A 27,519-nucleotide genomic window follows, 5' to 3' on the forward strand; every position below is an offset into this window, starting at 1 on the left:
GGATCACAATTTGTGAGACAGCTGCTTGGAAATGGTTTCCGCACAGCTTTGCTAGATTCATATTCTCTCTGGCGCTGGGAGGAGTAGCTTCAGTGATCATCTCCGTATTGGTATCTGTCTCTGGCTCAGAGGGACCCAGTCACAGAGAGATGATTTCATCAAGTGATGAAGTCAGCAATGTAGCAGTTCCACGAAGAATTACAAAATATGCGGACCACTGGCCACAACATAACACTAAGCAAGCTTTTAAAGTAATGAATATTGTACTTCCCAAAGTAAAGAAGTACTGGAGAGTTTCAAGTATATTAGCAGTGGCCTTTAGGTTAATAAAGTCTTGTTGCAATGATACAAGGAGACCCTCCTTAGTTTCCATGCTAGCAAGTTCTTTGACAATGCCTCTAAGGAGATATACATATATATACATATATATATACATATATATATATATATATATATATGTATGTATATATATATGTATATATATATATATATATATATATACATATATATATATATATTTTTTTTTTCTGTTATGAGCTCAGTAATGTTTGGCATGTGCTTCTGAAATTACAGAATAGATTCAAGTCAACTGATGACAGTGTAAAAAGGACCAAGTCAACACTAATTTATGATGGGTATGCGGGATTTCTCATCAACTATCAAGTTGAGTAAATGATTTAATTTTTTTCTTTTTGAAAAAATCTTTATTGTTGAAAATATTACATATGTCCCCTTTTTTTTCCACCATTAACCCCTTTTAGCCTGTCTTGCCCCTCCCCCCAACCCCCCTCCCCACCCCCTCAGGCCTTCTCCACACTATTGTCTGTGTCCTTGGGGTATGCATATATGCATATAAGCTCTTTAGCTGATCTCTTCCCACCCACCCACTCACCCTGCCTTCCCTCTAAATGATTTAATTTTGCAGATTGTTATAACACTGTTGTAAAGCAAGTAATCTAATTAATGTATTTAGAATTGATGAAATTGGAGGATCCTACAAACTAATTTCAGGATACTTTTCTCTGGATCAGGGAACTGTTGCCACCTGATGAGAGTGGTTATTTCCATAAAAGAAAGACATAGAAACAATCACTTTTATTATATATACACACAGATTCTTGAGGTAAATATAATTTAAGGAAAATCATTACCCTTTAAACCAGGGGTCCTCAAACTACGGCCCGTGGGCCACATGCAAATGCAACTATTGTATTTGTTCCCATTTTGTTTTTTTACTTCAAAATAAGATATGTGCAGTGTGCACAGGAATTTGTTCATAGTTTTTTTTTAAACTATAGTCCGGCCCTCCAACGGTCTGAGGGACAGTGAACTGGCCCCCTGTTTAAAAAGTTTGAGGACTCCTGCTTTAAACAGTAGAATCCTTAAGATTCCTCCATTTTTTTTCCTTTCTTGATTTCTCCATTACTTTCTAAAGACTCCTAAATCACATTACTATTTCCTTTCATATACCACAGATTTGCCAAGGTTATAATCAGTTGTTACTCTAATTATTTGACTTTTTCTCCATGTTTAAGTTTGTTTGTTTTTCTGGTTTGAAACTTAAAAAGAATCAATTCTATCAGTTCCCTGTACTAAGAAACTTAAGACCTAGCAATAAAAAACAACAACACACTACTTAAATGCTATTTATTAGGAAATAAATTTGGCACTAAGACATATCCTAATAGAAAAAAATTGTAAAGGATTCAAATAAAAAAAGAAAGAACAGGTTTCTTAGCTAGTGTTTTCAGATTATTTTTTTAATATTACAACACAATATTTCCAATTATAATATATTTGACTGGATTTAAAATTACTTCTGATAATATAAACTCATTCTATGTATTTATAATTTAGATACTAACCAGGGTTATGTTTTCTATGGTAATATAAAATCAAGTTGTTTGATGAAGATGACAGTTCATTAACCTGTTGCGATATAACTCACATGGGAATAACTCACATGAGAACACTTCCAGTACAGAATGTCTTAAAAGTGCTCTTGTACTTATCAGCATAGCTTCATTGCAGCAAATTTCACTAACGTAAAATGAAAACATACAGCTAAATCATGACCAGTTGAAATTCATTTTTTCCCATTATGGAAGTAAACAAAGGATGAGGAAATACTCATTTTTAGTTTGCAATAATAAAATTTCACATCAGGAAGACTGCATGTAAATAAGAAGCATTTTCTAGGAAGCAGGTTAAAATGCAACTTTAAAACAGTGTTCTAGCAGATTTAAGTAAGTTCAGAAATACCTAATTTGGAAAGCATTTGACTGAAGGTTGTGAAGGGTCAACACACACACACACACACACACACACACACAAACTAGGACAAATCTTGTCCTCAAGTTCTTACTTGCGAATCCCAGTGAAACCAATAGAAAGTTTATGGAAATATCTGAAAGGCACATTTGGCCCAGTTTAAAAGCTCTATTAAATTAGTATTTTAACACATTGTCCTAGTTAAGTCTTATCGTTATGGTCCTTTTCACATTGCTTCACCACAGGGTTCAATCATAGCTTACTCAGAAATCACTGAAATGAGGTTAGGTTAACAAGGGTAGCCTTTTGTTTAACTTCAAGGATGTTTTGACTCCCTAGCCTCCCCCCCCCCCCCCCAGGCCCCAATGCTGAGAAAAAGACTTCTTTGAAGAAGTTCGTGGAACCAGGGTATGTGTTTTTGAATGCTCTTTAGGAGGGAAGTACAAACAGATGTAAAAGGTCTAATATTGATACTTATCTTAGGGAAACTCTGTCCCTGACACTAACTACACTGTATAGACAGCCAGCAGTATCTGCTGTCATAAACACTGTTATACATTTGTATAATACTGAGTGTATAAATGCCATTGTAGCTGTTCCTTGTGGTCCAAGGAGGAAGTCAGGTAGCCTCTGACTTCCTGTGCACTATATTTACAAAGCCTCTAGGTTGGCTTGGTACTGCCAAAGATACACAACAGATACCTATCAATGCTACTAGATTTGGTTTCTGGAAATGCAGGGGCAAAGAACCACTTCAAGGCATTCGGGAGTTAGTTATCAAATAAACTCGATTTCCTCAAAGAGGTGGACTTCGCTAAGCACCCACCATCAGGTTTCAGACCTAACTTCGAAGGTAGGACCAATGAGGCACATCTGCTAAGAGGAGAGGGAGTCAGGTGAGACCTCTGCTCAGAACAAAAGCCTTATCCTAAAGGAAAATTTGGACCATGGACTTTGAAGCAGATGAATTGAGTTCATATCCCTGCTCTTTCTGTGACCGCTGATCCCCTGTTTAACCTCTCGGGGCCTCAGTTACCTCATCTCTGCCAATGGACACAATAACGGGGTTTTGTGATAACTCAGGAGTTCAAATACCGTTAGCACTGTTTTTCTCAGCGTAGCTCTCATACTGTTTTATATTAAGTGCTGTCACTTGTATTTATCTCTTAGCTCAGTTACCCCACCCACACTGAAAGGGAGCGAAATGGGAAAAAGGATGTGTGGAGGAGGCAGGGGGTGCATAAGATAAAAACAAAGAGCTGCTTCAGTTAAAACTCGAGAGGCCTGGCTAGTGTGACTGAGTAGACTGAGCGTGGTCCCATGCACCAAGAGGTCACGGGTTAGATTCCCCTTGAGGCACAATGCCCGGGTTTCGGGCTCCATCCCCAGTAGGGAGCGTGCAGGAGGCAGCTGGTCCATGTTTCTCTCTCATTGATGTTTCTATCCCTCTCCTTACCTCTCTCTTTTATATATATATATTTCCTTGCCCCTGCTTTATCTTAATAACTAACATTATTTCACGAAAAGGAGAGGCCTTCTCTCATTGTTCAACACGACCCACCCTCACTGGGCTTCTGTGCTTCCCTAGGCAGTGCTCAGTGGCGTTGAGCCATTCACCGCAGAAGAGGCGGTGGGCCCGGGGACCTGGCAATGGGGGTGGGGCGTGGGCCTGGATAGAGGAATAAAACCAGCTGCCGCACTGCAACCGCTGTCTCTGGGTCTTGAGCCCTCTTGAGACATTCCCAGGGGGTGCTCTGGAACAGGGTCAAGTGTAGGAAGATCTTAGTACGTTGCCAGAAATGTATCAAATTACCAAGCACTTCTTGCTTGTCTGTTAAGTACCAGGCATTGCACTGGCAATGGGCGACACAAAGATGAAGGTAATGTACCTGACGTCACGTTCCTGTTTGGTTCATCCCTGGACTCAGGTATTTTTTAGATCTCATGCAAACCTAAAAGGCATCACGGGCTCAGGGGCTGCAAGTCAGAGAGGACCCACGGTTGGGGGCATCAAGGAAAGATAAATATAGGCAAAGCCTGGCAGGGGGAGATTTCAGGTAAGAGGGTGCCATCCAGTGCAACAAAATGAACTTTTTGTTTTACATCTACATTTGCACCTTTTAACTAAAATTTTCTGAAAATATCGATAGTATAAACAAAATGAAGTCTTGCCTTAAAACGGAACAGATCAACTACATGTATGGCTTAAGCATTGAACTATTAATATCACCATCTCAGAAATGTATTAATATTAATACCGACAAGAAACACATCTCTCTCGCAAGAAGCAGAGATGCATTCCTTGGTGTTTGTGCGTATAAGGAAGTGGGACATGGACAAAATTCCCAGTCAAAGGGCCAAGAGGCTGCGCGCTCTGGCCAACGCTGCACACGGGTCCGTCGGCTCCGCCCCCGCACCACGCCCCATCCCGATCGTGCGGGGTCCTCCAACACTCGCGAGAGCCCTCTCGGTTTCCACGTTTGCCACGTTCCAAAGGATCGGGACAGATTGCAAAGTCGCAGGCGGCTCGCGCTCACAGGCGGCTGCGTGGTGCCAGAACAGCCCCAAGTCTGCAGGGGGCGGGGAAGAGCAGCAGAGTTCCACCCCCTTCATGGAAACTCTTGTGATAGGTCCGATATCCCGTCACTCATCCTCCGCCCCGCCCCTGTGCAGGGAGGAGGCGGAGCTAGGCCGGGAAGGGGCGTGGCCGAGCGGGCCGGTGAGCCGCGCTCTAGCCTCTGGAGGGAGTCGGAGGTTCGCCGCTGGAGAGGCCCGGGCACGCGCACCCCGCACGAGGTCGAAAGCCCTTGTAGGTGCGGCGGGAGGTGCTGAGGCACCAGGGCTGCTACAGGAGCCGCGGCCCGTCCCCGCTGCTGCTCCCCCTGCCAGCGGCGGCCCTCGCGCCCCCAGGTTGCCCTACGCACCGAGGGAGTCCCACACCCCTCGCCTGCTCCAGCGGTGCGCGCGATGGCTCCGCGCAAGAATGCCAAGGGCGGCGGCGGCAACAGTAGCAGCAGCACTAGCGGCTCCAGCAGCAGCGGCGGCAGCAGCAGCAGCCCAGGGGCCCGGAGAGGTCAGAGGCGCTCGGGGCTGGGGGCTGGGGCCGGCCCAGGGGGTGCGATCCGGGCGGTGCGATCCCATCTCTCCGGGACCCACCGTGCGTCTCCCCCATATCCGAGTCGCTCCTGGTTGGCGCGAGCGGAGGCCGCGCTTGGTGGGCGGGCTGGAGGGGCTGGGGAAGCAGGGTCCGCGGCCTCGGGTGGGTCCTGCCCGGGAGCGCCTGTGGGCTGATCCCTCATACGCAGGGTGCAGCCGACATGGAGGTTATTGATCGACTCCCTTGGCTTTCCTCGGGACTGAGGATGGGAGTAAGAGAAACAATTCGCCTTTGCCTTGCATATTTTGGGGAGTTTGGAAGTGAGCCAAAGTCAGAGAGAGTAAGTGACTGCCAAATCAGCCGCTTTGAAGAGCAACTCAGAGGACACTCTATTGGGGGTGTGGAGTGTGTTTGGGGGAGTAATTTGAATGTTCTTGGAAATTATTTTAAATATTTTTGCCTTAATGTAGCTTTCTTAACATGCTTTTGAAGGGTTACAGAATATACCATGGAATCCTGGGTGAGCTTCTCAATTATTTCCCATTGTCTTACAAAAAATCGATTGAATATTCACCTTTCTCCCTTCTGTGCTTACCTACCAAAGGGGGGGGGGGGGAACAGATGTTTTAAATCAGTTTCATCTCATATTTCAGTGGTTCTCTGTTTCTTTTATACTTCCTTTGACTCATAGGATATTGAAACTGCACTGCACACGTGTATTGAATGTGAGCTGTGAACTTTCTTTTTGGAAATGATCATTTCGAAATGACTTAGACTGTTTCCTGAGGTATACATGTAATATATTCATATTTATTAAGAAAGTAAATCAGATAACCATGTCCCCACTTCAAAGAACTATTTGTGTATAGCACTTATCACTATCTGAAATTATCTTATTTATTTCCATGTGTACTGTCTTCCTGTCTCAATTGCGTCCTCTTGTTCATGTCTCTTCACAACTCCTAGCATGGTCCTGGCCCTTAATAGGTAGGTGCTCAATAAATATTTGATCAGTGAATGAATGAATTTACACGGTGCAGTGAAAGTCATTGCACAAACTTACATTCTGTGAACTAGTATTTGTATTGTCAATGGAAAAAGACAGCTCGAGGTTCAAAGTGATCACATTAATTCACCTTTGACATACGAAGAAGTTTGTGTCCTTTTGTCCCTTGTCCTTAAATGCCAACCAGTGACTTAAACATGCTGAAGAGTAGATGAGCTGGCTCAGGCTACTCTTCTTAAAGTTTCTAAATGAGAAGAGACATTGTGCCACCTCAGAACCAACAGAAAAAGCTGGTGAACAAGACTTAGATGTTAATTGTTTTCAATAGCTGTTTACCAGGGAAGCCCATCTTTGTTCCTTTTTTTTTTTATCCTTTTCGATGGTGAGTAGAGAGGGCTGATTGCACCTGAGCAAGTCACGTTATATGATCTGCTATTGGTAAGAATTAGTATTGGGAAATGTGTTATGTTCCCACCCCCACTGAACTGAACCAATAACTGAACCAGTTTTAACAGGCAGGTAATACATTTAGGAAATGTTATGACCTAAATGAATTTATTCTGACTTTCATATTTAGGCATTTTAGGGCAACCTCTGTCCATATTTGAAGATTTACAGCATTTTACACATTGACTCCATAATTGTCATGAAACGAAGTATGTAAAAGCAAATATATTAAAACAAAGTACCAGTATTATGAAAAAACAAAAAAAAAACCTAGCACACAAACAAAACCCTCAAAGCATTTCAAGAGTTGGTATTGGAGTCTTCCATGTGACATAATGAATATTCTTTTTCTGCAGACATTTTTTCTCTCTCAATAAATACTGAGTTCTGACTGTGCCAGGTAGAAGGCACTGGAGATGGAAATGAGGGTTCTCTCAGTTGTAAACAGTTACACTGCAGGGTGACAGTGTGATTTTATTTATACTGTTTTCTTCTTCTCTTTTGTTGCTCTGTGTTTTGGGTCATAGAAGTATAGACATTGATGCCCAAACCATTCCCATCTGCTGGGAAAATCATTTTAGCAGTGGCATTGCTGAGGCCCGTGCAGTTCCCTCTTCTAAGAGATGAAGAAATTAATGCCCAGAAAGGTTGGTTAGTTCATTAAAGGCGTGTAATTTTTGGAAGCCCAACTAGTTAACGGACATCTAAGACCAGAACTCAGGTTTTTTTGTTACTCATTTATTATACCACTTGCTTGAATTTTAGGTTATATAATTTGTAAGATTTTATGAAAGTCTTGGAATTGAGGTAGATTCTTTTTTTAAGCTTCCTTCGGGAGCGCTCTATGGTACACTATGAATAGTTACTTAGGAAAAGTATGCTTTGTTTCACCAATTAAGTTTCCTGTGACTAAAATTATGTTTGAAACAGTACATTTGAAAAATCTTTGTTTGAGACGTCCAGGGGCTTGTATAGTCAGTTATTTTTTAAGTGTTTTGCATTGAATCTGAAACTGATGATGACATTGGTCACATTCAACATTCTTATTGCTTAATTTTTGTATAAAAATGTGTGGTGAAAAGGACCCAGTCTTTTGAAACATGTGTTTTAGGGAAAAGGTGATGATCTGGCCTTCTGTTTATCTTGGTGGTCATGTTGAAAAGTCCTGTTTGGAAACTGAAACTCTGGGGATTTATATAACACTTAGATTTTTAAAGCAAGTGCCTGCTTTTCATTGTACTCATTTTAAATTGAAAACTGCTAAAATGTCTAGTTTCCTGTGGAGCTCAATCTTACCTGTTTCAGTTTTGCTGTCTATAATATAAAAGAGACTTAAGTAAATTGGACTTGTATGGCCAGTTTGGGCCAGAGGGAACCTCCTTCAGATTTATTGATTTGAAAATCTTTGGTTAAGAAGAATCATGTCCTTTTGGGCTTAGTATTTTGTAGTACACCAACACTGGTATGTGTGATGCTTTTGTTTGTCCAGCTTTTCCCTTATGAGTATCATTCAGTCTTTCCCTATAGCTTCTAACATGCTATAGGGGTGTAACATCTGTTTATTTTATCTAACAGTATCATGCTGTTCCACCGCCCATTACCAGTAGGTGTCACTGTAGGACACAATTTTCTTCAATCTGAAGTTTAAGATTATGTAATACCAATTAGAGTGTGTGTGTGTGTGTGTGTGTGTGTGTGTGTGTGTGTGTGTGTGTGTGTGTTTTAAATTTAATCAGCCCTGTACATACTCAAAACTACCCATGGGTAACTACTTAAAAACTCTTAGCCACTGCTCTCAAAGTCTTCAACTGCAGATTTTGTAATTGAATAGTAAGAGTCTGTCCCTAGCAGCCTTATTTGTTTAGACTTCTCTTACGTAAAATTAAATGCATTCCTACACTGTCTGTAAAATTTATACATTCATAGATTCATTTGATGCATATTAATCATTTAGAAATTGGCTTTCTTTCTCCTTTCAGTATCTCTTAGATTGCTTAGCAGCTAACGAATGTGATACACTGCTGATCATATTGTGGCTTCCTTGAGTGAATAGGCCTGCGTGAAATTCCCCTTCTTTTTCCCACTGTCAGTCAGGGCCACTTGCTGAAACCTCGGTTAGTCATTCTAGGTTGAAAAGATAGGAAGGCCATAATTCTTCCACTGCAAGAACTGTGCACTATTTTGTGTTCAGTGGATCAGCATTTTGTCCACCCAGCCAGGTCATATGAAACCAAGTGCTAAAAAATGTCCGGAGGGAATTTTTGAACACATTTTTAAAAGACCAAACAAATTAATCTGTGTTGGGTTTAGGAAATAAAAGGAACGATCTATGTTTTAGTCTTGTTTTAAAATGACGCATCTCTGAGGGATTACTAGAAAATGAAAGGTTTTCCTTTTCCCCTGATTACCAGGAGAGTAACTTTGATTTCGAAGGCATATGTGGGCGATCTTCCTTATTTTTAGTTAGCATGGGAGATTTAACCCCTGAGCTCCATGGTCTCAATAGAATAAATCCTTTTTTCTTTAGAAAGACAATGTAGCTTGGGAGAGAGTGTTGACCTGGATTCATGTTAAGAGCCGTGTGGCGAGTCACTAAAAAATCTCTAATCTCGGTCTCCTCAAACAGAAGAATTATTCTCTCCCTCCCTTTCAAAGTTATGATAGCCCTAATGTCAATTTTATATACCTTCCTATTTCTAGGTGTTTTCATTAAAGTATTTCTAATCTAAGAGTGAGTCTAAAACTGGCCATTCATGGCATGCTTGAAATTTTTTGATTATTGTAAAAAATCCTATTTTTGTTATATTCTGTAGTACCTGTGTTTTAAGTGGAATGGATGTTCTAGAGGTCGTTTTTTAGACTGTGGCTTTGGGTACCACGTGACACATTTCTGTCCCCCTCAGGGGGTGTATAAGTATCCCATTTACCCACAACCTTCAAGTTGCTGATTTACCCTCTAATCCGGCGGTTCTCAACCTGTGGGTCGCGACCCCTTTGGCAGTCGAACGACCCTTTCACAGGGGTCGCCTAAGACCATCCTGCATATCAGATATTTACATTACCATTCGTAGCAACATTACACTTATGAAGTAGCAATGAAAATAATTTTATGGTTGGGTCACAACATGAGGAACTGTATTTAAAGGGCCAGAAGGTTGAGAACCACTGCATCCCTCCGAGGTCTGTGACATTATTTTATTTTACTAGAGCTCAGATGCAGTTCAAGCTTTTGGTGCTCTCCCAGCACACTGTTTTACAATCATGAAAATACGCAACTTACTTCGTGTCTTGGATACTTCTGCTTCGCTCTAAGGGGTTTGACTTCATTCTGTACAAGATAACAAATTTTTAAAAACATTAACTTCCCTTCAATAAAACCTGTGTGTACACAGAACCCGTTTACAATATCCCCATATCTCTGGGGAAAGCTTAGCCATCTGTTGGGAGACGTGGGGGTGCCCGGGCTCCCCATATGTCTCAGTTCCTGCTGCGCAGCATCCACTCAGCACTGTACACATGGGTGTCATCTGTCGGGGATGCAAGACTGGGGTTTGGTCCTATGGTTCTGTCCAGTTCTGCTAGAGAACTAGAGATTAGTATTCATTTCTTCCTTCTCTTCTTCGGACTGCATGCTCTGGAGCCCAGTGCCTTCACCTTTTAACTTTTTTCTCTGCCAGTAGTGCTGGGAGTCAAGATGGTGTTTTCTTGTTAGTCATTATTATTTTTAAACTTTGGCTTACTTTATTTTCCTGAAATGAGAGTGCTTCAGGCATGGGGTCTGCATTTGATAGTGTTTTTCAGGGATGTAGCTTAGTTACCTTTGGCTGATATGGTTATCTTTTAATGGCAAATCACTTAAAGGTAATTTCTGATCAGATTGATGACGCCCAAGGACAGATTTGCTATAGATAATCTGCTTGACTCAAAGGAAATGTTGAGCTCACCTGGTGAATAAAATAGGTACATAAGATCTTTTGAAAGATCTGGGCTGTTCCTTGGCCCCCCGTGAGTTCCAGATGACTTGCCTGGCCAATCTGGCTGCAGTATGACTGTCATCATCTGTCATGGATGCTCTCTGTGCTCTGATTTAGGGTCGATGAATTAAGTGGGGCCAGGGATAGTGGAGGAGGGTGTCCCGTTGGAGCAGAGTGGAAGCCACTGTTGCTGGACTTGGAGAAATGCCAGCATTTCTCTCCCTCCTATTTGCCTACAGATTTAACCCAGTGACTCATTGCTGTATGGAAACTAGCAAGCATCAGTCTTAATTTTAAAGCGAGAGAATATTGAGGAAATAATTATTCCATAACCAGTATTGTACAACTGCCTTTTCTCATCTATAATAATAAAAGCATAATATGCTAATTAGATTGGACAGCCGAACGACCTTCCAGATGAAGCCAGGGCTGCAAGGGCTGAGCCACTTGCACAAATTTTGTGCATCAGGCCTCTAGCATTGTATATCAGTTTGGCAGCCTTTTCTGCCACTCCATATGCAGACTCACTGCTGTTTTGTGTTCTGTCCTGTCTCTAACTTCTGTTTCTTGTTTATTATGCTGCCAATATACACCATTTTCCTCCTATCTCTCACACCCTGTTTTAAATTTCAATTTTCCTGAAATAGTATACTGGAAAGCCTTTTTGGTCTTAAATTCACATGTACATTTTATTTGGGAGCAGTTAATTTTTTCCCCTTACATGACAATAAAAATCTGTGTTGTAAATGTTTGGGTTTTTTTTTTTTTTTAAGAATACCTACCATCAATTTCATTTTTCCATTCTTTGAATTAAATCAGTTTGAATAGGATATTTGTCATTTACTGAGTTTTATAGATTATTTCATGCTGTTTGGCAGTGAGTCATCTCTCAGACTTGTAGAATGCAAATATTTCTGTATGCTTCTTTTAAAACTCTATTTGAAATATTACATACTTATGACCTAGAAATAGATATAAAGTAATGCATATCTACCACACAGGTGAAGAAATAAAATGTTACCAATTCTTGGTTTCTTCTCTCTTGCGCTATCCCTTCCCAACCACTCTTACACATTTTGTGGTAATCATTCTCATGCATTTCTGTATAATATACAGAAACACAAATAATGTCATATAATGTTATGCTGCATATTATCCAATTCCTATTCATTCATGTAAAATCTACCCATTATTAAAGCAATACATGTGAAAACTGCTTAGGAAGGATTCCTGTGTGTAGAAATATGTATACTTGTTTAGCACATGTTGACAGTTTTGTGAATAGGCTCACTCTTGGCATACTAGTTTGATTCCACTTGTTTGAATTTTACCAAACTCTGGCTCCCCATTTTCTTACGGGAACGTGTAGTTCTCCATTGTAGGAATATCCCACAGTTTGTTTAGCCATCCTGTTGTCAGAGACCACTTGGCTTATTTAGGGTTTTTTTTAACTGCTGCCCCGGACACTCTTGTACCTGTCCATCTCCTGTGGTGTTTCTAGAACATAATTCAGGATTGGAATTGATGGGTCAGAGCAAATACATATACTAGACATTGCCTTTTTTTTTTGTTTTTTAACCCCACAGTGGTTATATCACTTTTCACTCCCGTCTACAATGAACAGAGCTCCCTTTGTGCTGCCACAAGGTTACCAGCACCTGGTAGTGAGGTTTACTGTTTGCCAGGTTAGTGGGGGTGAAGCAGTACGTTGTGGTTTAAACTTGCATTTTCCTGATTACCTTTGAGCTTACTCGTGATCACCTTTGAGCTTATTCGTGGGAAGAGCCATTCCTGTTTCCTTTTCTGTGAGTTGCCTCTTCATCTATTTTGCCTATTTTTCTGTTTCTTTTTATATTTTTAGTTTTAATTTGTAGAATTTCTTTTTATATCCTGGACCTTTTGAGTATTTGTGTGGTAAAGGCTTTCTCTCTGTCTGGTTATTCACATATTTATATTCTGAGGTATATTTTACTGAACAAGAATTTTTAGATTTTTAATATATAAATATATTTTACACTCCCACCAACAGTGTGTGGTAAGTTGTTTTTACATCTCTACCAACATTTGGTGTTGTCAGTGTTCTTAATTTTAGTCAGTCTGGTATGTGTTTTGTGGCTTCTCTTTGTAATTTAAAATTATGTGACTAATGATGGCATGTACTTTTTCTTGTACTTATTGGCCATTTACACCATCTTCCTTTGTGAAGTTTCTGTTTAGTTCTACTAACCATTTTTATTGCTTTTTTGGCTTTTGATATTGAACTCTAATTTTCATATATTCTGGATAGAAGCTCTTTTCAGATAGGCATGGCAACTATCTCTCCCACTAACCTTTTCATTTTCTTAATAGTATCTTTTGAAGTGCATATATTTTTATTTTATTTTTTAAAATATGTTTTTATTGATTTTTAGAGAGAGGGAAAGAGAGGGAGAGAAATAAACACCCTCAGCTGCCTCCTGCACGTTCCCTACTGGGGATCAAGCCGACAACCGGGGCATGCCCCCATTGGGAATCAAACTGGTGACCTCTTGGTACACGGGAAGACACTCAACCATTGAGCCACACCGGCTGGGCAAAGTGCAGATTTTTTTTTAATGTTGATGTCTATTTTATTTTAGTTATGTTTTTTGCTTTCTGTGTCTTGTCTTGGAAGCTTTGTTCCTGGTCCCAACTTACAAAGCTATTTTATATTTTCTTGTAGAAATTTTATAGTTTTAATTTTTATATTTAGAACTATGATCCATCTCATCATTGGAATGCTTTCAGTACTGTTGTCAAAGAGCAAACATATACAGGTCTTATGATAAGTTTATTTCTGGCTCTCTATTCTGTTTTTTTGTTTGTTTGTTTGTTTGTTTTAGGGGGGAGAATTATCTATTTGTCCTTATGTCTTTACCACACATTCTTGATTACTGTAGCTATATAGTAAGTTTTAAATTCAGGTAGTATAAATCTTCCAACTTTGTCCTTTAAGATAGCTCTGGATATTAGCTCCTTTGTATATATATATGAGTATATATGTATATATATATGAGTATACAAAGGAGCTAATATCCAGAGCTATCTTAAAAGACAAAGTTGGAAGATTTATACTACCTGAATTTAAAACTTACTATATAGCTACAGTAATCATACTCATATATATTTTAGAATCAGCTTGTCAGTATCTACTAATGATTAAAGTATGCTAGGGTTTATGATTAGAGTTCATTGAATGTATAGACCAAATTTGGGTCTAACCCATGGCAGTGGTATAGCTCTTTAATTAGGTCTTTCGTTTCTTTCCACCTTGTTTTCTAGTTTTTGGTGTTAAGATCTTACACATTTTTTGTTAAAAATTTTTCTAAAATATACTTTTTGAAGCTATTGTATGTGACATTTAAAAAATTTATTTCCCTATTATTTTCTGCTGATATTTGCACATAGAACCCATACATGTACCTTATATCATATGACCTTGCATAATTCATATATTAGTATTAATTCGAGTAGTTTAAAAAAAAGATTCCTTGGGATTTTCCATGTAAATATCATTGTCACCTATGAATAAAGACAGTCTTACTTTATTTCCAATCTGTGTACCTTTCATTTCTTTTCTTGCCTTATTGTGCTACCTAGCACCTCCAGTACGATGTTGAATAGAAATGGTGAGAGTAAATGTTCTTGCTTTGTTCCTGATTTTAGTGACAAAGTGTTTGTTATTTTATCACTAAATGTAATATGAAACTCTAGGTGTTTTATGAGTGCTTCCTATTGAATTGGGGGAATTCCTTTGTATTTCTAGGAATTCCTTTGAAAATTTGTTCAAATGTTTTTTTCTCCGATCAATATGACCATGTGGCTTTTCATCTTTATGTTGTTAATAAAATGTTATAATTATTGATGCCTTGAATGTTAAATCGGCTTGCGTTCCTGAAATAAGCTTCACTTGGTCATGATGAACTATTTTTTATATAGTGCTTCATTTGCTCATATTTTCCCCACAGTTCTGCATCTGTGCTCATGAGGGATGTGGGTCCATAATTTCCTTTCCCGCCTTCCTTTCTCTTCCTCCATGCTTCCCTCGCTCTCCTTCTTCTCCGTACTAGGAATTGTGATTAGTACTCAGTTTTCTCTGCATGTGTAGATTATAATTTATAATAGCAGACCTTCTAATTTAAAACCACTCTTATATTTCTGGGAAAAATCCAACCATGTGATATTACAAATTTCTCAATATTATTAAATTAGTTGCGTTAATATATTCATAAGTAAAATTGACCTGTAATTTTCTTTGCTGGTTTTGTTATCAAGGTTATTTTAGCCACATACATGAATTTACTAAGATTTTCTCTTTTTCTGTTTTTTGGGTAGTATTAGTTATTTGTCAGAACTCATCTGAACCTTTTTGTCATTTACCTACCATTAAAGAGAACAGAGGGTAGGGAGGAGGGGAAACTGCCTTATGATTTAAATGTTATATGGCCATTTAAGTTTCTTGAGTCAGGTTGGCTAAGTTACACTTTTTCTTCTGAGGCACATGACATTTATTAAAAATGTATTATTTGTTTCTGTTTGTATGGTTTTAGCTGTTCCTCTTGTAAACAGAAAATAACTATTGTATGCCTGCTATTACCTTGCTATAAAATAAAATCATTTTAAACATCATTAAATATTAAGCTTCTTACTTCGTAGCTAGTCTTTAGACACAAAGGTTGTCAGAGTTCATTAAAGTGAAAAGTCTTTATAAAATAGATGGAACATTCTAATATCTGTGAGGATGTAAGCCATTTAATACCGGTAGTTTGGTTGGATTGACTTGGTTTGGTGCCCACTTTCCTCCTTAAGTGGTTATGATTGGCACTGGGTACAATATACTTTGTTGTAAGTTGAACTTACTCTTCATGAATAAAACACAAGGCTTATTTTCTGGAACTTTCAGATTTACTTGATTATTTTATGGGTTTTAGCTACTCAGTCTTTGTAGATATCATCTATAATAATAAAGTGTAACATGCTAATTAGACTGGATGTCCTTCTGGATGAAATCCCGAAACCCCGGCACAGGGGCTCCCCGGCTGAACCCCTTGCACGAATTTCGTGCACTGGTCCTCTAGTCAGTAAATAAATACACCTGGAGGCCTAGGGTGCCTGACAGGTCTAAGACACAGTAACTGATGGGCTCTGGCCCATGTGACAGGTACTAGTAGATTTCAGTGCCAAACCTAGCCCAGAGTTTCAATTAGCCTTTTGCTCTGTAAGGTTATAAAGGTAGGGATTTTTAAGATGAGATTAATGTATATGAAGGTGCAAAGCTGATAAGCAGCATGTATTTATTTTATTTTTCTAGAGGTAGGGCATTGTGTGTGTTATTAGGTCCCCAAGCCAATTTGTAGAATCCTATTGTGATCAGTAAGATGACAAGAAGAATAGAGTAAGATTGAGTAAGCTAGAGCACGATTCACTAGCTTAATTTAAGTAAGTGCTAATTTGGAATAAACTTAAACTAACACATTCAAGGCCTGTTCCCTCAACAAAGCCCTGCAGTCTCTCTTTGTTCTAAGTTTATGTTTACCCATGTTTTCACCACTGACTATTTAAATCTTTAACTCCTTGAGCTCAATGCCTTACTACTTCTCATTCAATTTTGACCGATGACTTCTTCCTATTGTGAGGAGAAATCAGAGAACTTCGTTCAAGAGTTGTTCATCTCTTGTGTGATGGATGGGGGCTGGCCGGTGAGTTGAATGACACGGAGATAACTGACATGAGGCTGATTACCCCGCGCACCCTAGTGGGGAGACAGGGTCTAGGGACATAGAGTGGGGCTAAAGCCGTGGAGAATCTTAGAGAAATTGCTCTGATTTGGATGTGAAACGTTCACCACTGAGTTGGTGAGCTGTATCTCTCATGTGTGGTTTAGTAAAGCCCCTTTTCTTTCTCTAGCCTAATAGGGTGGTGAGTGGAGATGAGCCAGTAAGTACCACAGTTAGACGAACATTGTGACATTCACAGCTATTGTGGACTGTTGGGTCTCCACCTGCATAAGAGAAAAACAGGCTGGCAAATAAATCCTGGGCCTTTCTGTGGGATACCCTAAGTGCACATCACTTTCTCATGGATGGGGAGCCTTTTCCCGAAAACTCTTCTCCACCCCTCACACCTCTTTCTTTAGTCTTTCTCATTTAATCTAAAACAAAACAAAAAGTACCAAAACCGACTCATCTCGTGCGGTCGGCCTGGAGTCATCGTCCGAGGAGGATATCGTGGAAAGGAGAGCGAAAGAGAGAAATATCGATGTGAGAGAAACACATCAATTGGTTACCTCCTGCATGAACCCCAACCAGGGCCCAGACTGGGAAGGAGCCTGAAACCAAGACCAGTACTTGATCATATGGCCACCCATGACCACAAAGAGAAGCTGGAAAAGTGAATACGTGAGACAGCCGCGTCCCTTGGGACAGGCACAGCCCCTGACAGGGGAAAGGAGAACCGCGGGATTCCTGGTGCTGCCAGGGAAATTGAGAGCTGGGTTCTGTGATCACGGAGGACTGAGCCTAAAGGGGGCAGCCTGAAGAGCTGACCTGACCATGCAGTCCCGCAGATCCAAGCAACAGCAACCCCCTGAGCACCTCATCCTCTGCTGAGGAACAGCAGCTGTACGTGAAACCTCGCCCCACCAGCCGGAAGAGCCACCACAGCTGTGAACAGCACCCACCAGAGGAGCTGCTGCCAACTGAAGAGCAGCTGCTACCACAACCGCCCGAAGAGCAACCACAGACCAAGGAGTCACTGCCACCAAGGGAGCAACCACTGAACAACTCAACGTCTAGATATGTCAGTGAGATCAAACATGGGTAGACAAAGAAACCCCCAAAGGAAAGAGAAGGAGGACTCTCCAGAAAAGCAGCTAAGTAATACAGAGGCATGCAACATGACAGATAAAGAATTCAGAATAAGGATCCTAGAGTGCATAAACCGGATGGAGGAAAAAATCGACAACCTCTGCAAGAAGCAAGAAGAAACAGATGAAAAAATCGATAACATATGGAAGAAGCTAGAAGAAACAGATGAAAAAATCGATAACATATGGAAGAAGCTAGAAGAAACAGATGAAAAAATCAACAACCTAAGTAAGACCCAAGAAGAAATGAAGAGTGATATAGCTGCAATGAAAAACTCCATTGAAAGTATCAACAGTAGACTAGGAGAAGCGGAGGACCGAATTAGTGAATTAGAAGACAAGGAAGCAAAACACACCCAAAATGTACTGCAATTGGAGAAAAAAATTAAAAGACAGGAGGAGAGCCTAAGGGAGCTTTGGGACAACATGAAACGAAACAACATACGAATAATAGGAGTACCAGAACAACAGAAAGATGAACAAGGATTAGAAAACCTACTCGAAGAAATAATATCAGAAAACTTTCCTGAGGTGGGGAAGAAAAAAGTCACACAAGCCCAGAGAGTCCCAAACAAGGTGAACCCGAAAAGACCCACACCAAGACACATCATAATCACCATGGCAAATGTTCAGGACAAAGAGAGAATCTTACAGGCTGCAAGAGAGAGACGGAAAGTTACATACAAGGGATCTCCCATTAGATTGTCAAATGACTTCTCAACAGAAACACATCAGGCCAGAAAAGAATGGACTGAAATTTACAAAGTGATGCAAAGCAAAGGACTGAATCCAAGAATACTCTATCCAGCAAGGCTATCATTCAAACTTGAAGGGGAAATAAGAAGCTTCACAGACAAAAAAAGACTAAGGGAGTTTGTCACCACCAAGCCAGCAATGCAAGGAATGCTAAAGGGACTGGTATAAAAAGAAGAAATAAAAAGCTCAGAAAGAAAACAGCCACACACACACACAAAAAGAAATGGCTACAAACAAGTACCTTTCAATAATAACTTTAAACGTAAACGGACTAAATGCTCCAACCAAAAGACATCGAGTGGCTGAATGGATAAAAAAACATGACCCATACATCTGCTGTCTACAAGAAACCCACCTCATTAGAAGGGACTCACACAGACTGAAAGTGAAAGGATGGAAAAATATCTTTCAGGCAAATGGAAAGGAAAAGAAAGCTGGGGTAGCAATACTTATATCGGACAAAATAGACCTCAAAGTGAAGGCCTTAACAAGAGATAAGGAAGGCCACTTCATAATACTAAAGGGATCAATACAACAAGAAGATATAACCCTGGTAAACATATATGCACCCAATGTAGGAGCACCCAAATTCATAAAAAAACTCCTGGAAAATATCAAAGGAGAGATCGACAACAATACAATCATAGTAGGGGACTTTAATACACCATTGACAGCACTGGATAAGTCCTACAGACAAACAATCAGCAAAGATACAGCAATCCTAAATGACTCACTAGATCAGATGGACTTAATAGACATCTTCAGAACACTTCACCCCAAAGCCAGAGAATATACGTTCTTCTCAGGTGCTCATGGGACATATTCAAAAATAGACCACATATTGGGTCACAAGCAAAGTATCCCCAAATTCAAGAAGATTGAAATCATAAAAAGCGTCTTCGCAGACCACGATGGCATAATATTAGAAATAAACTACAATAAAAACAACCCAAAATACTCAAACACCTGGAAGCTGAATAGCATGCTATTAAATATTGATTGGGTTACCAATGAGATCAAAGAAGAAATTAAAAACATCCTGGAAACTAATGACAATGAAAACACAACAATCCAAAACCTATGGGACACATTGAAAGCAGTCCTGAGAGGGAAGTTTATAGCTCTACAGGCCTATCTCAAAAAACAAGAAAAAATGGTAGTAAATCATCTAACTCTACAACTCAAAGAATTAGAAAGAGAGCAACAAGAAAACCCCAGAGTGAGCAGAAGGAAGGAGATAATAAAGATTAGAGCAGAAATAAATGACATAGAGACCAAAAAAACAATACAGAAAATCAATGAAACCAAGAGCTGGTTCTTTGAAAGGATAAACAAGATTGATAAACCTCTAGCCAGACTCACCAAGAAGCAGAGAGAGAGGACCCAAATAAATAAAATCAGAAATGATAGAGGCGAAATAACAACAGACCCCACAGAAATACAAATGATTGTTAAAAAATACTATGGACAGCTTTACTCCAACAAACTAGACAACCTGGAGGAAATGGACAAATTCCTAGAAAAATACAGCATTCCAAAACTCAATCAGGAAGAATCTAAAAATCTCAACAGGCCAATAACTATGGAAGAAATTGAAGCAGTCATCAAAAAGCTTCCATCAAACAAAAGCCCAGGACCAGACGGCTTCACAGGGGAGTTTTACCAAACATTCAAGGAAGAACTAAAACCTATCCTCCTCAGACTACTACAAAAAATTCAAGAGGAAGGAACACTTCCAAGCTCATTCTATGAAGCCAGCATCACCCTAATACCAAAACCAGGTAAAGACAACACAATGAAAGAGAATTACAGGCCAATATCCCTCATGAACATAGATGCCAAAATCCTCAACAAAATCTTAGCAAATCGGATCCAGCAGTACATCAGAAAGATCATACACCATGACCAAGTAGGATTTATCCCAGGGATGCAAGGATGGTACAATATCCTCAAATCAATAAACGTGATACATCACATAAACAAATTGAAAGAAAAAAACCACATGGTCATATCAATTGATGCAGAAAAAGCATTTGACAAAATTCAACACCCATTTTTGATAAAAACTCTCAGCAAGGTGGGAGTAGAAGGATCATACCTCAACATAATAAAAGCCATATATGACAGGCCCACAGCCAACATCATACTCAACGGACAAAAACTAACACCATTTCCCCTAAGAACAGGAACAAGACAGGGATGCCCCCTCTCACCACTCCTGTTCAACATAGTACTGGAAGTGTTAGCCATTGCAATTCGGCAAGAAGAAGAAATAAAAGGCATCCAAATTGGAAAAGAGGAAGTAAAACTGTCCTTATTTGCAGACGACATGATATTATACATACAAAACCCTAGAGATTCCATCAAAAAGCTACTAGACTTAATACATGAATTTGGCAATGTAGCAGGATACAAAATTAACCCCAAGAAATCTATGGCATTTCTATACACCAATAGTGAACTTTCAGAAAGAGAGATTATAAAAACGATCCCGTTTACCATTGCACCAAAAAAACTAAGCTACCTAGGAATAAACTTAACTAAAGAGGTAAAAGACCTCTACTCAGAAAACTACAGGACGTTGAAAAAAGACATAGAGGAAGACATAAACAGATGGAAGAACATACCGTGTTCATGGATTGGTAGAATCAACATCATCAAAATGTCCATACTACCCAAAGCAATCTATAAATTCAACGCACTTCCCATTAAAGTACCAACAGCATACTTCAGAGATCTAGAACGAACTTTCCAAAAATTCATCTGGAATAAAAAAAGACCCCGAATAGCTGCAGCAATCCTGAAAAAGAACAAAGTAGGTGGGATCTCAATACCAGATATCAAGTTGTATTACAAAGCCACTGTTCTCAAAACTGCCTGGTACTGGCACAAGAATAGGCACATAGATCAATGGAATAGAATAGAGAGCCCAGAAATCGGCCCGAACCAATATGCTCAATTAATATTTGACAAAGGAGGCAAGAACATACAATGGAGCCAAGATAGTCTCTTCAATAAATGGTGTTGGGAAAATTGGACAGATATATGCAAGAAAATGAAACTAGACCACCAACTTACACCATACACAAAAATAAACTCAAAATGGATAAAGGACTTAAATGTACGACAGGATACCATAAAAATTCTAGAAGAATCCAAAGGCAAGAAAATCTCAGACATATGCCGAAGCAATTTCTTCACTGATACAGCTCCTAGGGCACTTGAAACTAAAGAAAAAATGAACAAATGGGACTACATCAAAATAAAAAGCTTCTGCACAGCAAAAGAAACCATCAACAAAACAACGAGAAAACCCACTGTGTGGGAAAACATATTTGCCAATGACATATCTGATAAGGGCCTAATCTCCAAAATTTATAGGGAACTCATACAACTTAACAAAAGAAAGATAAACAATCCAATCAAAAAATGGGCAAAGGACCTAAATAGACACCTTTCAAAAGAGGACATTCAGAAAGCCAAGAGACATATGAAAACATGCCCAAAGTCACTAATCATCCGAGAGATGCAAATCAAAACAGCAATGAGGTACCATCTCACACCTGTCAGACTGGCTATCATCAACAAATCAACAAACGACAAGTGCTGGAGAGGATGTGGAGAAAAAGGAACACTTGTGCACTGCTGGTGGGAATGCAGACTGGTGCAGCCACTATGGAAGACAGTATGGAGTTTCCTTAAAAAACTGAAAATGGAACTCCCATTTGACCCTGTGATCCCACTTCTAGGAATATATCCCAAGAAACCAGAAACACCAATCAGAAAGGATATATGCACCCCTATGTTCATAGCAGCACAATTCACCATAGCTAAGATCTGGAAACAGCCTAAGTGCCCATCAGTAGATGAATGGATTAGAAAACTGTGGTACATCTACACGATGGAATACTATGCTGCTGTAAAAAGGAAGGAACTCTTACCATTTGCAACGTCATGGATGGAACTGGAGAGCATTATGCTAAGTGAAATAAGCCAGTCAATAAAGGAAAAATACCACATGATCTCACTCATTCGTGGACAATAGAGACCATTATAAACTTTTGAACAATAATAGATACAGAGGCAGAGCTGCCTCAAACAGATTGTCGAGCTGCAGCGGGAAGGCCGGGGAGGGTTGGGGGGCAGGAGGTAGGGGGGTAAGAGATCAACTAAAGGACTTGTATGCATGCATATAAGCATAACCAATGGACATAAGACACTGGGTGATAGGGGAGGCTAGGGGACTGTCTAGGGCGGGGGGATAAAATGGATACATATGTAATACCCTTTGTAATACTTTAAGCAATAAAAAAAAAAATAATAAAAAAAAATAAATAAAAAAAAAAAAAAAAAAAAAAGTACCAAAACCTCTTCCTACTGTGCCTACTCTACCCAGCCAAATATTACAAATGATTAATACAGGCTCATTTTCTATACTCCTTTACTTCAGGTCTTTCTGGCCAGAATCAACAGACTACGGCCAATCTCAGATCCACTGGGCTCTTCTTGTTTCTTTACGTTGTCTGCTCCCTAAAGGATACTCTTCCCAGGATTCTTTGCTTGGCCTTGGCCAGACCCCATGCTCACCCTCTTCACAGCTATCTATTGATGGCCATAAATTCTAAAGCGCTCTTGAGCTGTAGACTTAATAGCAATAATGACAGAGGAAAAATAGAGCTCCCACTTATCGAGTCCTAGCTATGTCAGACATTGTGTACTTCTTTATATTTTTGCATTTAATTATCATAGTAATTCTCTAAATTCTCTTTTTGTAGATGAAGAAATAGAAGTTCAATTAGTCAAAGCTCATGGATTTAGAAAAATTCAGAACAGAGTTTAGATCTCAGTTTTGGCTGTAAAGATACTTTACTTGAACATTTTTAGATTCCCATTTGTTGCTTAGATTACTCATAACTGGTCTTGTTCATCTTTCTGTCGATTACTCATAACTGGTCCTGTGTCATCCTTCTGTCATACTATCTTTATAAAGTATAAATCAGATCATGTTTCCTTCCTTATTTGAAAACCTCAAGTAGTTAGTTCCCAAGTACTCAAGATAGACTTTAAATTCCTCAGCATGATCTAGGCGTCCCTTCATCATCTTGCTCCTTTTATCATCTCTAGCCATTCTCTGCCTCAGCCTCTTTTTATTTATACTAGAGGCCTGGTGCACGAAATTTGTGCACTTGGGGGAGAGGGGTCCCTCAGCCTGGATTGCGAGAGGGTGCAGGCCAGGCCAAGGGACCCCATAATCAGGGCCAGGGAGGGACGCGGGAGGTTGGCCAGCTGGTGAGGGACCGCGGGAGGGCTCCAGGGCATGTCTGGCCCGTCTTGCTCAGTTTTGATTGGCTAGATTCCAGCAGCAAGCTAACCTACTGGTCAGAGCATTTGCTCCCTAGTGGTCAGTGGATGTCATAGCGATTGGTCGATCGGTGGACTGTCTGCCCCCTCGTGGTCAGTGCATATCATAGCAAGTGATTGAGGGGCCTTAGCATATAATTAGCATATTACACTTTGATTGGTTGAATGGCCGACCTGATGACCGGACACTTAGCATATTAGGCTTTTTTATTATGTAGGATTAATTGAGCCATATTAAATCAAACTCTGTAATCTCTGTATTTGCACATTCTGTTTCTTCTGGGACAGCTTCTCACTTTCCCTTTCCCCATGTATCCTTCAAGATTTAGGTCCTTCATCAGCTCTTCTCACCTTTCCCTTCATCATCTTCCCATAGACTGCGTTTCCCACTGTGGGCTTCTAAAGCGCCCTCTGCACATCACTATTTTAGCATCCTTGTTCATTTACTGGTTCCTTTAGCACATGAAAGTGTGACCCAGTCACTGTATTAGACAACAAAATATCATCAGACTGAATCAGGGTTTGGACAGTTACTCCTTATGTTTGATTTGGTAAACATGTGCTTATATGATTGTCTGGACTTAGTAGGTGCTCAGTAAATGTTGGAATGAACAAATACAGGTACAAAGTCTTGCCTGTATCTGTAGTACACTAAAAGGGCACAGAGGGTAGGGGCTGTGTTTTTGTGTCTTCTACACTGCCTTGAATGTAATAAGTGCTCAAGAAGTACGTGTCGTATGGTGGATTTTTAGGTGTATAGTATGGGCAAGAACACAGATCAGAAAGTCCTGATAAATGTTGGAGCTAAGGAAATAAATCATAGAATTATTAGGAATGTGAATACTTCATTGATGTGCAGAATTAGCCTTTTAATAGGTACCATGCCAGTAGGTTGAGATAGTAGCTTTTGGAGTTATACCTATAGGAAGCTATTCTGAAGCCTTGAGGCTCATGCATAGCTAGTTTATTCTGATTGGGAAGAAAGTTGGGCAGAAACAGACATTTTATTCTGTATTTTGTGAAATTGGAAAAGCTGTTTCCTTTGCAAGATTTGATTTTCCTCTTTATTTTTAAATATGACTCAAAGATATGCTAAATTTGTTCATGTGAATATGGTGATACTACTACTTTTTTTTGGATTTGGCTTTACAATTCCTTTGTAAAAACGATGAGTATTTCCTTTTTAACTTATGACTAAGATTTTTCAAGTTTGAAAAATATAAAACTGTGAACAGTGCTAGCATTTAAGAAGAGTTTGGAGCAGATTGTACCTTAGAATGCTGTATCTTTCAAATACAAGATTATAATTCTTCCCAAATAATTATTTTCATCCATATTGTCCTATATACCCTCTTACCCTAACATAACCAAAGTGAAACTTTTTTTTATTTTAATTAATTCAATTTTAATTTGTTTTTCTCCCCCATTGCAAAGGAAGTGGCCTCCCTGTTCATTGCTGTAGCACAGGGTTGGGATTTCAGAGTATATGTTGAATGAATGAATATTCAGGTATGTGGAAAAAACTAGGAAAGCCATTGAAAATTTACCACTTTGTGTTTCATTACTAGCAAACACTGTGTTTTGCTGATCTGACTTATATGTTGACAAGAAATGTTCTGTTTAGGGTGATACTTTTATCCAGGATGGTATTAAAAACGTTTATCACGGATAGGGGAGAGGCCCTGCCTGGTCAGAAGGACAGCACCTGTAACACACACCTGTGCTTGCTGCCTGAACTTGGGCTTCTCTGTAACTTGCATGAAGCTGTGCAACTTCTGCTTTTTTGGCAAGTCAGACTTTTTGGGGTCAGGCTCCTAGGAACCTTCAGCAGCGGACTAGGTTATTCCAGAACATAGCCGAGAGACCAGCATTTGAAATTGTCCGTGCAGGACAGTGTGCTGCTTGGTGACTTACTCTGGGTGACATCTTTGGGGGAAAGAGGAGTGCATTCACTGAGGCTGGAGCTGAGGGAGGGGTTGCGGAGCGTGTTCAGAGCAAACGGAGTCAGTGAGATAGGGTTAGGGGACATCTCTGAGCATGTGATGACAATGACCATCACTTTGGTTTTGAACTGGGTTGGGGTTGGGAGGGAAAGGACACAGAGTTGGTATGTGGGATGAGTTGATGATGCTGATGAGTTCTACCTGTACCTCTTCCTGTCCCTCACCCAGAACCAGCCCCACCTCACTGCTGTGTAGTGTGGTTTGGTTTCCAAAATTCTCCAAGTATGTTAGATTTGCTCTACCATTTAGGTGGGCTAAAAAAAAAAGTATATGTATATTTTAGACTTTTGTGGGAGCACCATGTAAATGTCCAGGTAGGTTAATGAGGGTTTACTATATTCAGACCCCCCCTCCCCCCCACTTCCACCCAGTGGGAAGGGAGGACAGCACTAAAGTGTAGCACCAGCCTCTGGGAAAGTCGCTGTCCTGTGGCTGCTGGCCGGCGAGTGTTTGCTGAATGAGGGAGGTGTGCAGGATCAAGGAGTGGGGAGACAAAGAGGAACTGAGGATGAGCTGAGGCTTTCCAAGACTCTCAAAACTACAAGCCCAACTAAAACTTTCTGGAGGAATTAATCTTTGGGAAGGCATGAAAGTTAGAAGAGGTGGCAAAGACACTTGAGGGACAAATGGCCCATTTTTATTAAAGGAAAGAAAGATAGACTCAGAGCAACTGTAAACCCATGTCTCATTTCAATACTAGGCAAATTCTAGAATTAAAAATTATTTTTAAGTACTTAGAAAAGAAAGCCATGAGCACTAGGAGACACTACAGGTTTACTAAATGCAGGTTTCTTTAAAAAACAAAAACTCATTATGTGTTTAGAAAAACTTTCTAGACTAAGTGATCAGGATCCAACCTTGTAATTTTTCCTTACTTCAGGCTATTTAGAAACCATCTCTGAAAATCCCCCTGTGCCTCAGATGGTAAAACATTGATCACATGATCTGGTTTGAGTCACAGTTGGATGCCCAACTGTACCCATAGCATGCTCGCTTAGTGGTGTGAGGCTGACTGCAGGAGAGACTTGCCCAGTTAATGCTTGTTAAGTTTGTGTGTGGCACAAAGCTCCAAGGGAAAATAGTGCCAGGAGGGAAAGACCACGCGATGCAAAAGGATGGCCTGGCTGAGAAGGCGGACTTTAACTTGGCTAGCACTTTGCAAAAGGCACTCACTGTTGAGGATGCTGGGAGAGGCTTGAAGTAGTAGATGTTTTTTCAGAAGGCCTAGTATTTTGTTTGGTTTGGCTTTTTAATTGCTGGCGGTCTCAGAGGGAGTTGCCTGCATGATGTGGCTGCGGAAGAATCTGCAGTGTTAGTGCTGTTAGTGGCCAGAGCAGGGGAGGTGGAGCTCCCAACTCTCTTTGTCGGTGGAGCTGCATCTGGAATTGTGGTCTCAGGTGTGGGGCCTGCGTGTTAGGATGTCAGAGGTGGACTGCGCAGAGTGAATGAGCTCTTGGATGAGGCCCTTGGGTTGTGAGGGAATAGTGCAAATCCTGGGGGGATGGCTGGCCTGGACTGTAAAGTCCTCCTAGGGCAGTGGTTCTCACCCTTCCTAATGCTGCGACCCTTTAATACAGTTCCTCATGCTGTGCTGACCCCCAATTTCATTGTTACTAATTGAACATAATTAAAGCATAGTGATTAATCACAAAAACAATATGTAATTATATATGTGTTTTCCAATGGTCTTAGGTGACCCCCGTGAAAGGGTCGTTCAATCC

At 40.2% G+C, this 27,519-nt stretch overlaps 1 protein-coding gene across 12 annotated transcripts in view; it reads left to right on the top strand.

The window, feature by feature from the left end:
- The window catches only part of ASPH (aspartate beta-hydroxylase), a 192,588-nt gene that overhangs the window by 11,255 nt on the left and 153,814 nt on the right, over window positions 1–27,519 (top strand). For 3 of the 12 annotated variants that reach the window (XM_059673091.1, XM_059673094.1, XM_059673100.1), the window contains exon 1: window positions 4,971–5,344. The exons of 1 other annotated variant lie outside the window; for it this stretch is intronic. In XM_059673091.1, coding sequence (XP_059529074.1) covers window positions 5,239–5,344 — 106 coding nt within the window. In that variant the 5' untranslated portion in view covers window positions 4,971–5,238. Of the gene's footprint in view, window positions 1–4,960; window positions 5,345–27,519 lie in introns of those variants that run through there. 8 more of the 12 variants (XM_059673093.1, XM_059673096.1, XM_059673101.1 and 5 more) reach the window with 7 other exon arrangements.

The sequence above is a fragment of the Myotis daubentonii genome, chromosome 17, assembly GCF_963259705.1.
Source record: "Myotis daubentonii chromosome 17, mMyoDau2.1, whole genome shotgun sequence".
Classification (NCBI taxonomy): domain Eukaryota; kingdom Metazoa; phylum Chordata; class Mammalia; order Chiroptera; family Vespertilionidae; genus Myotis; species Myotis daubentonii.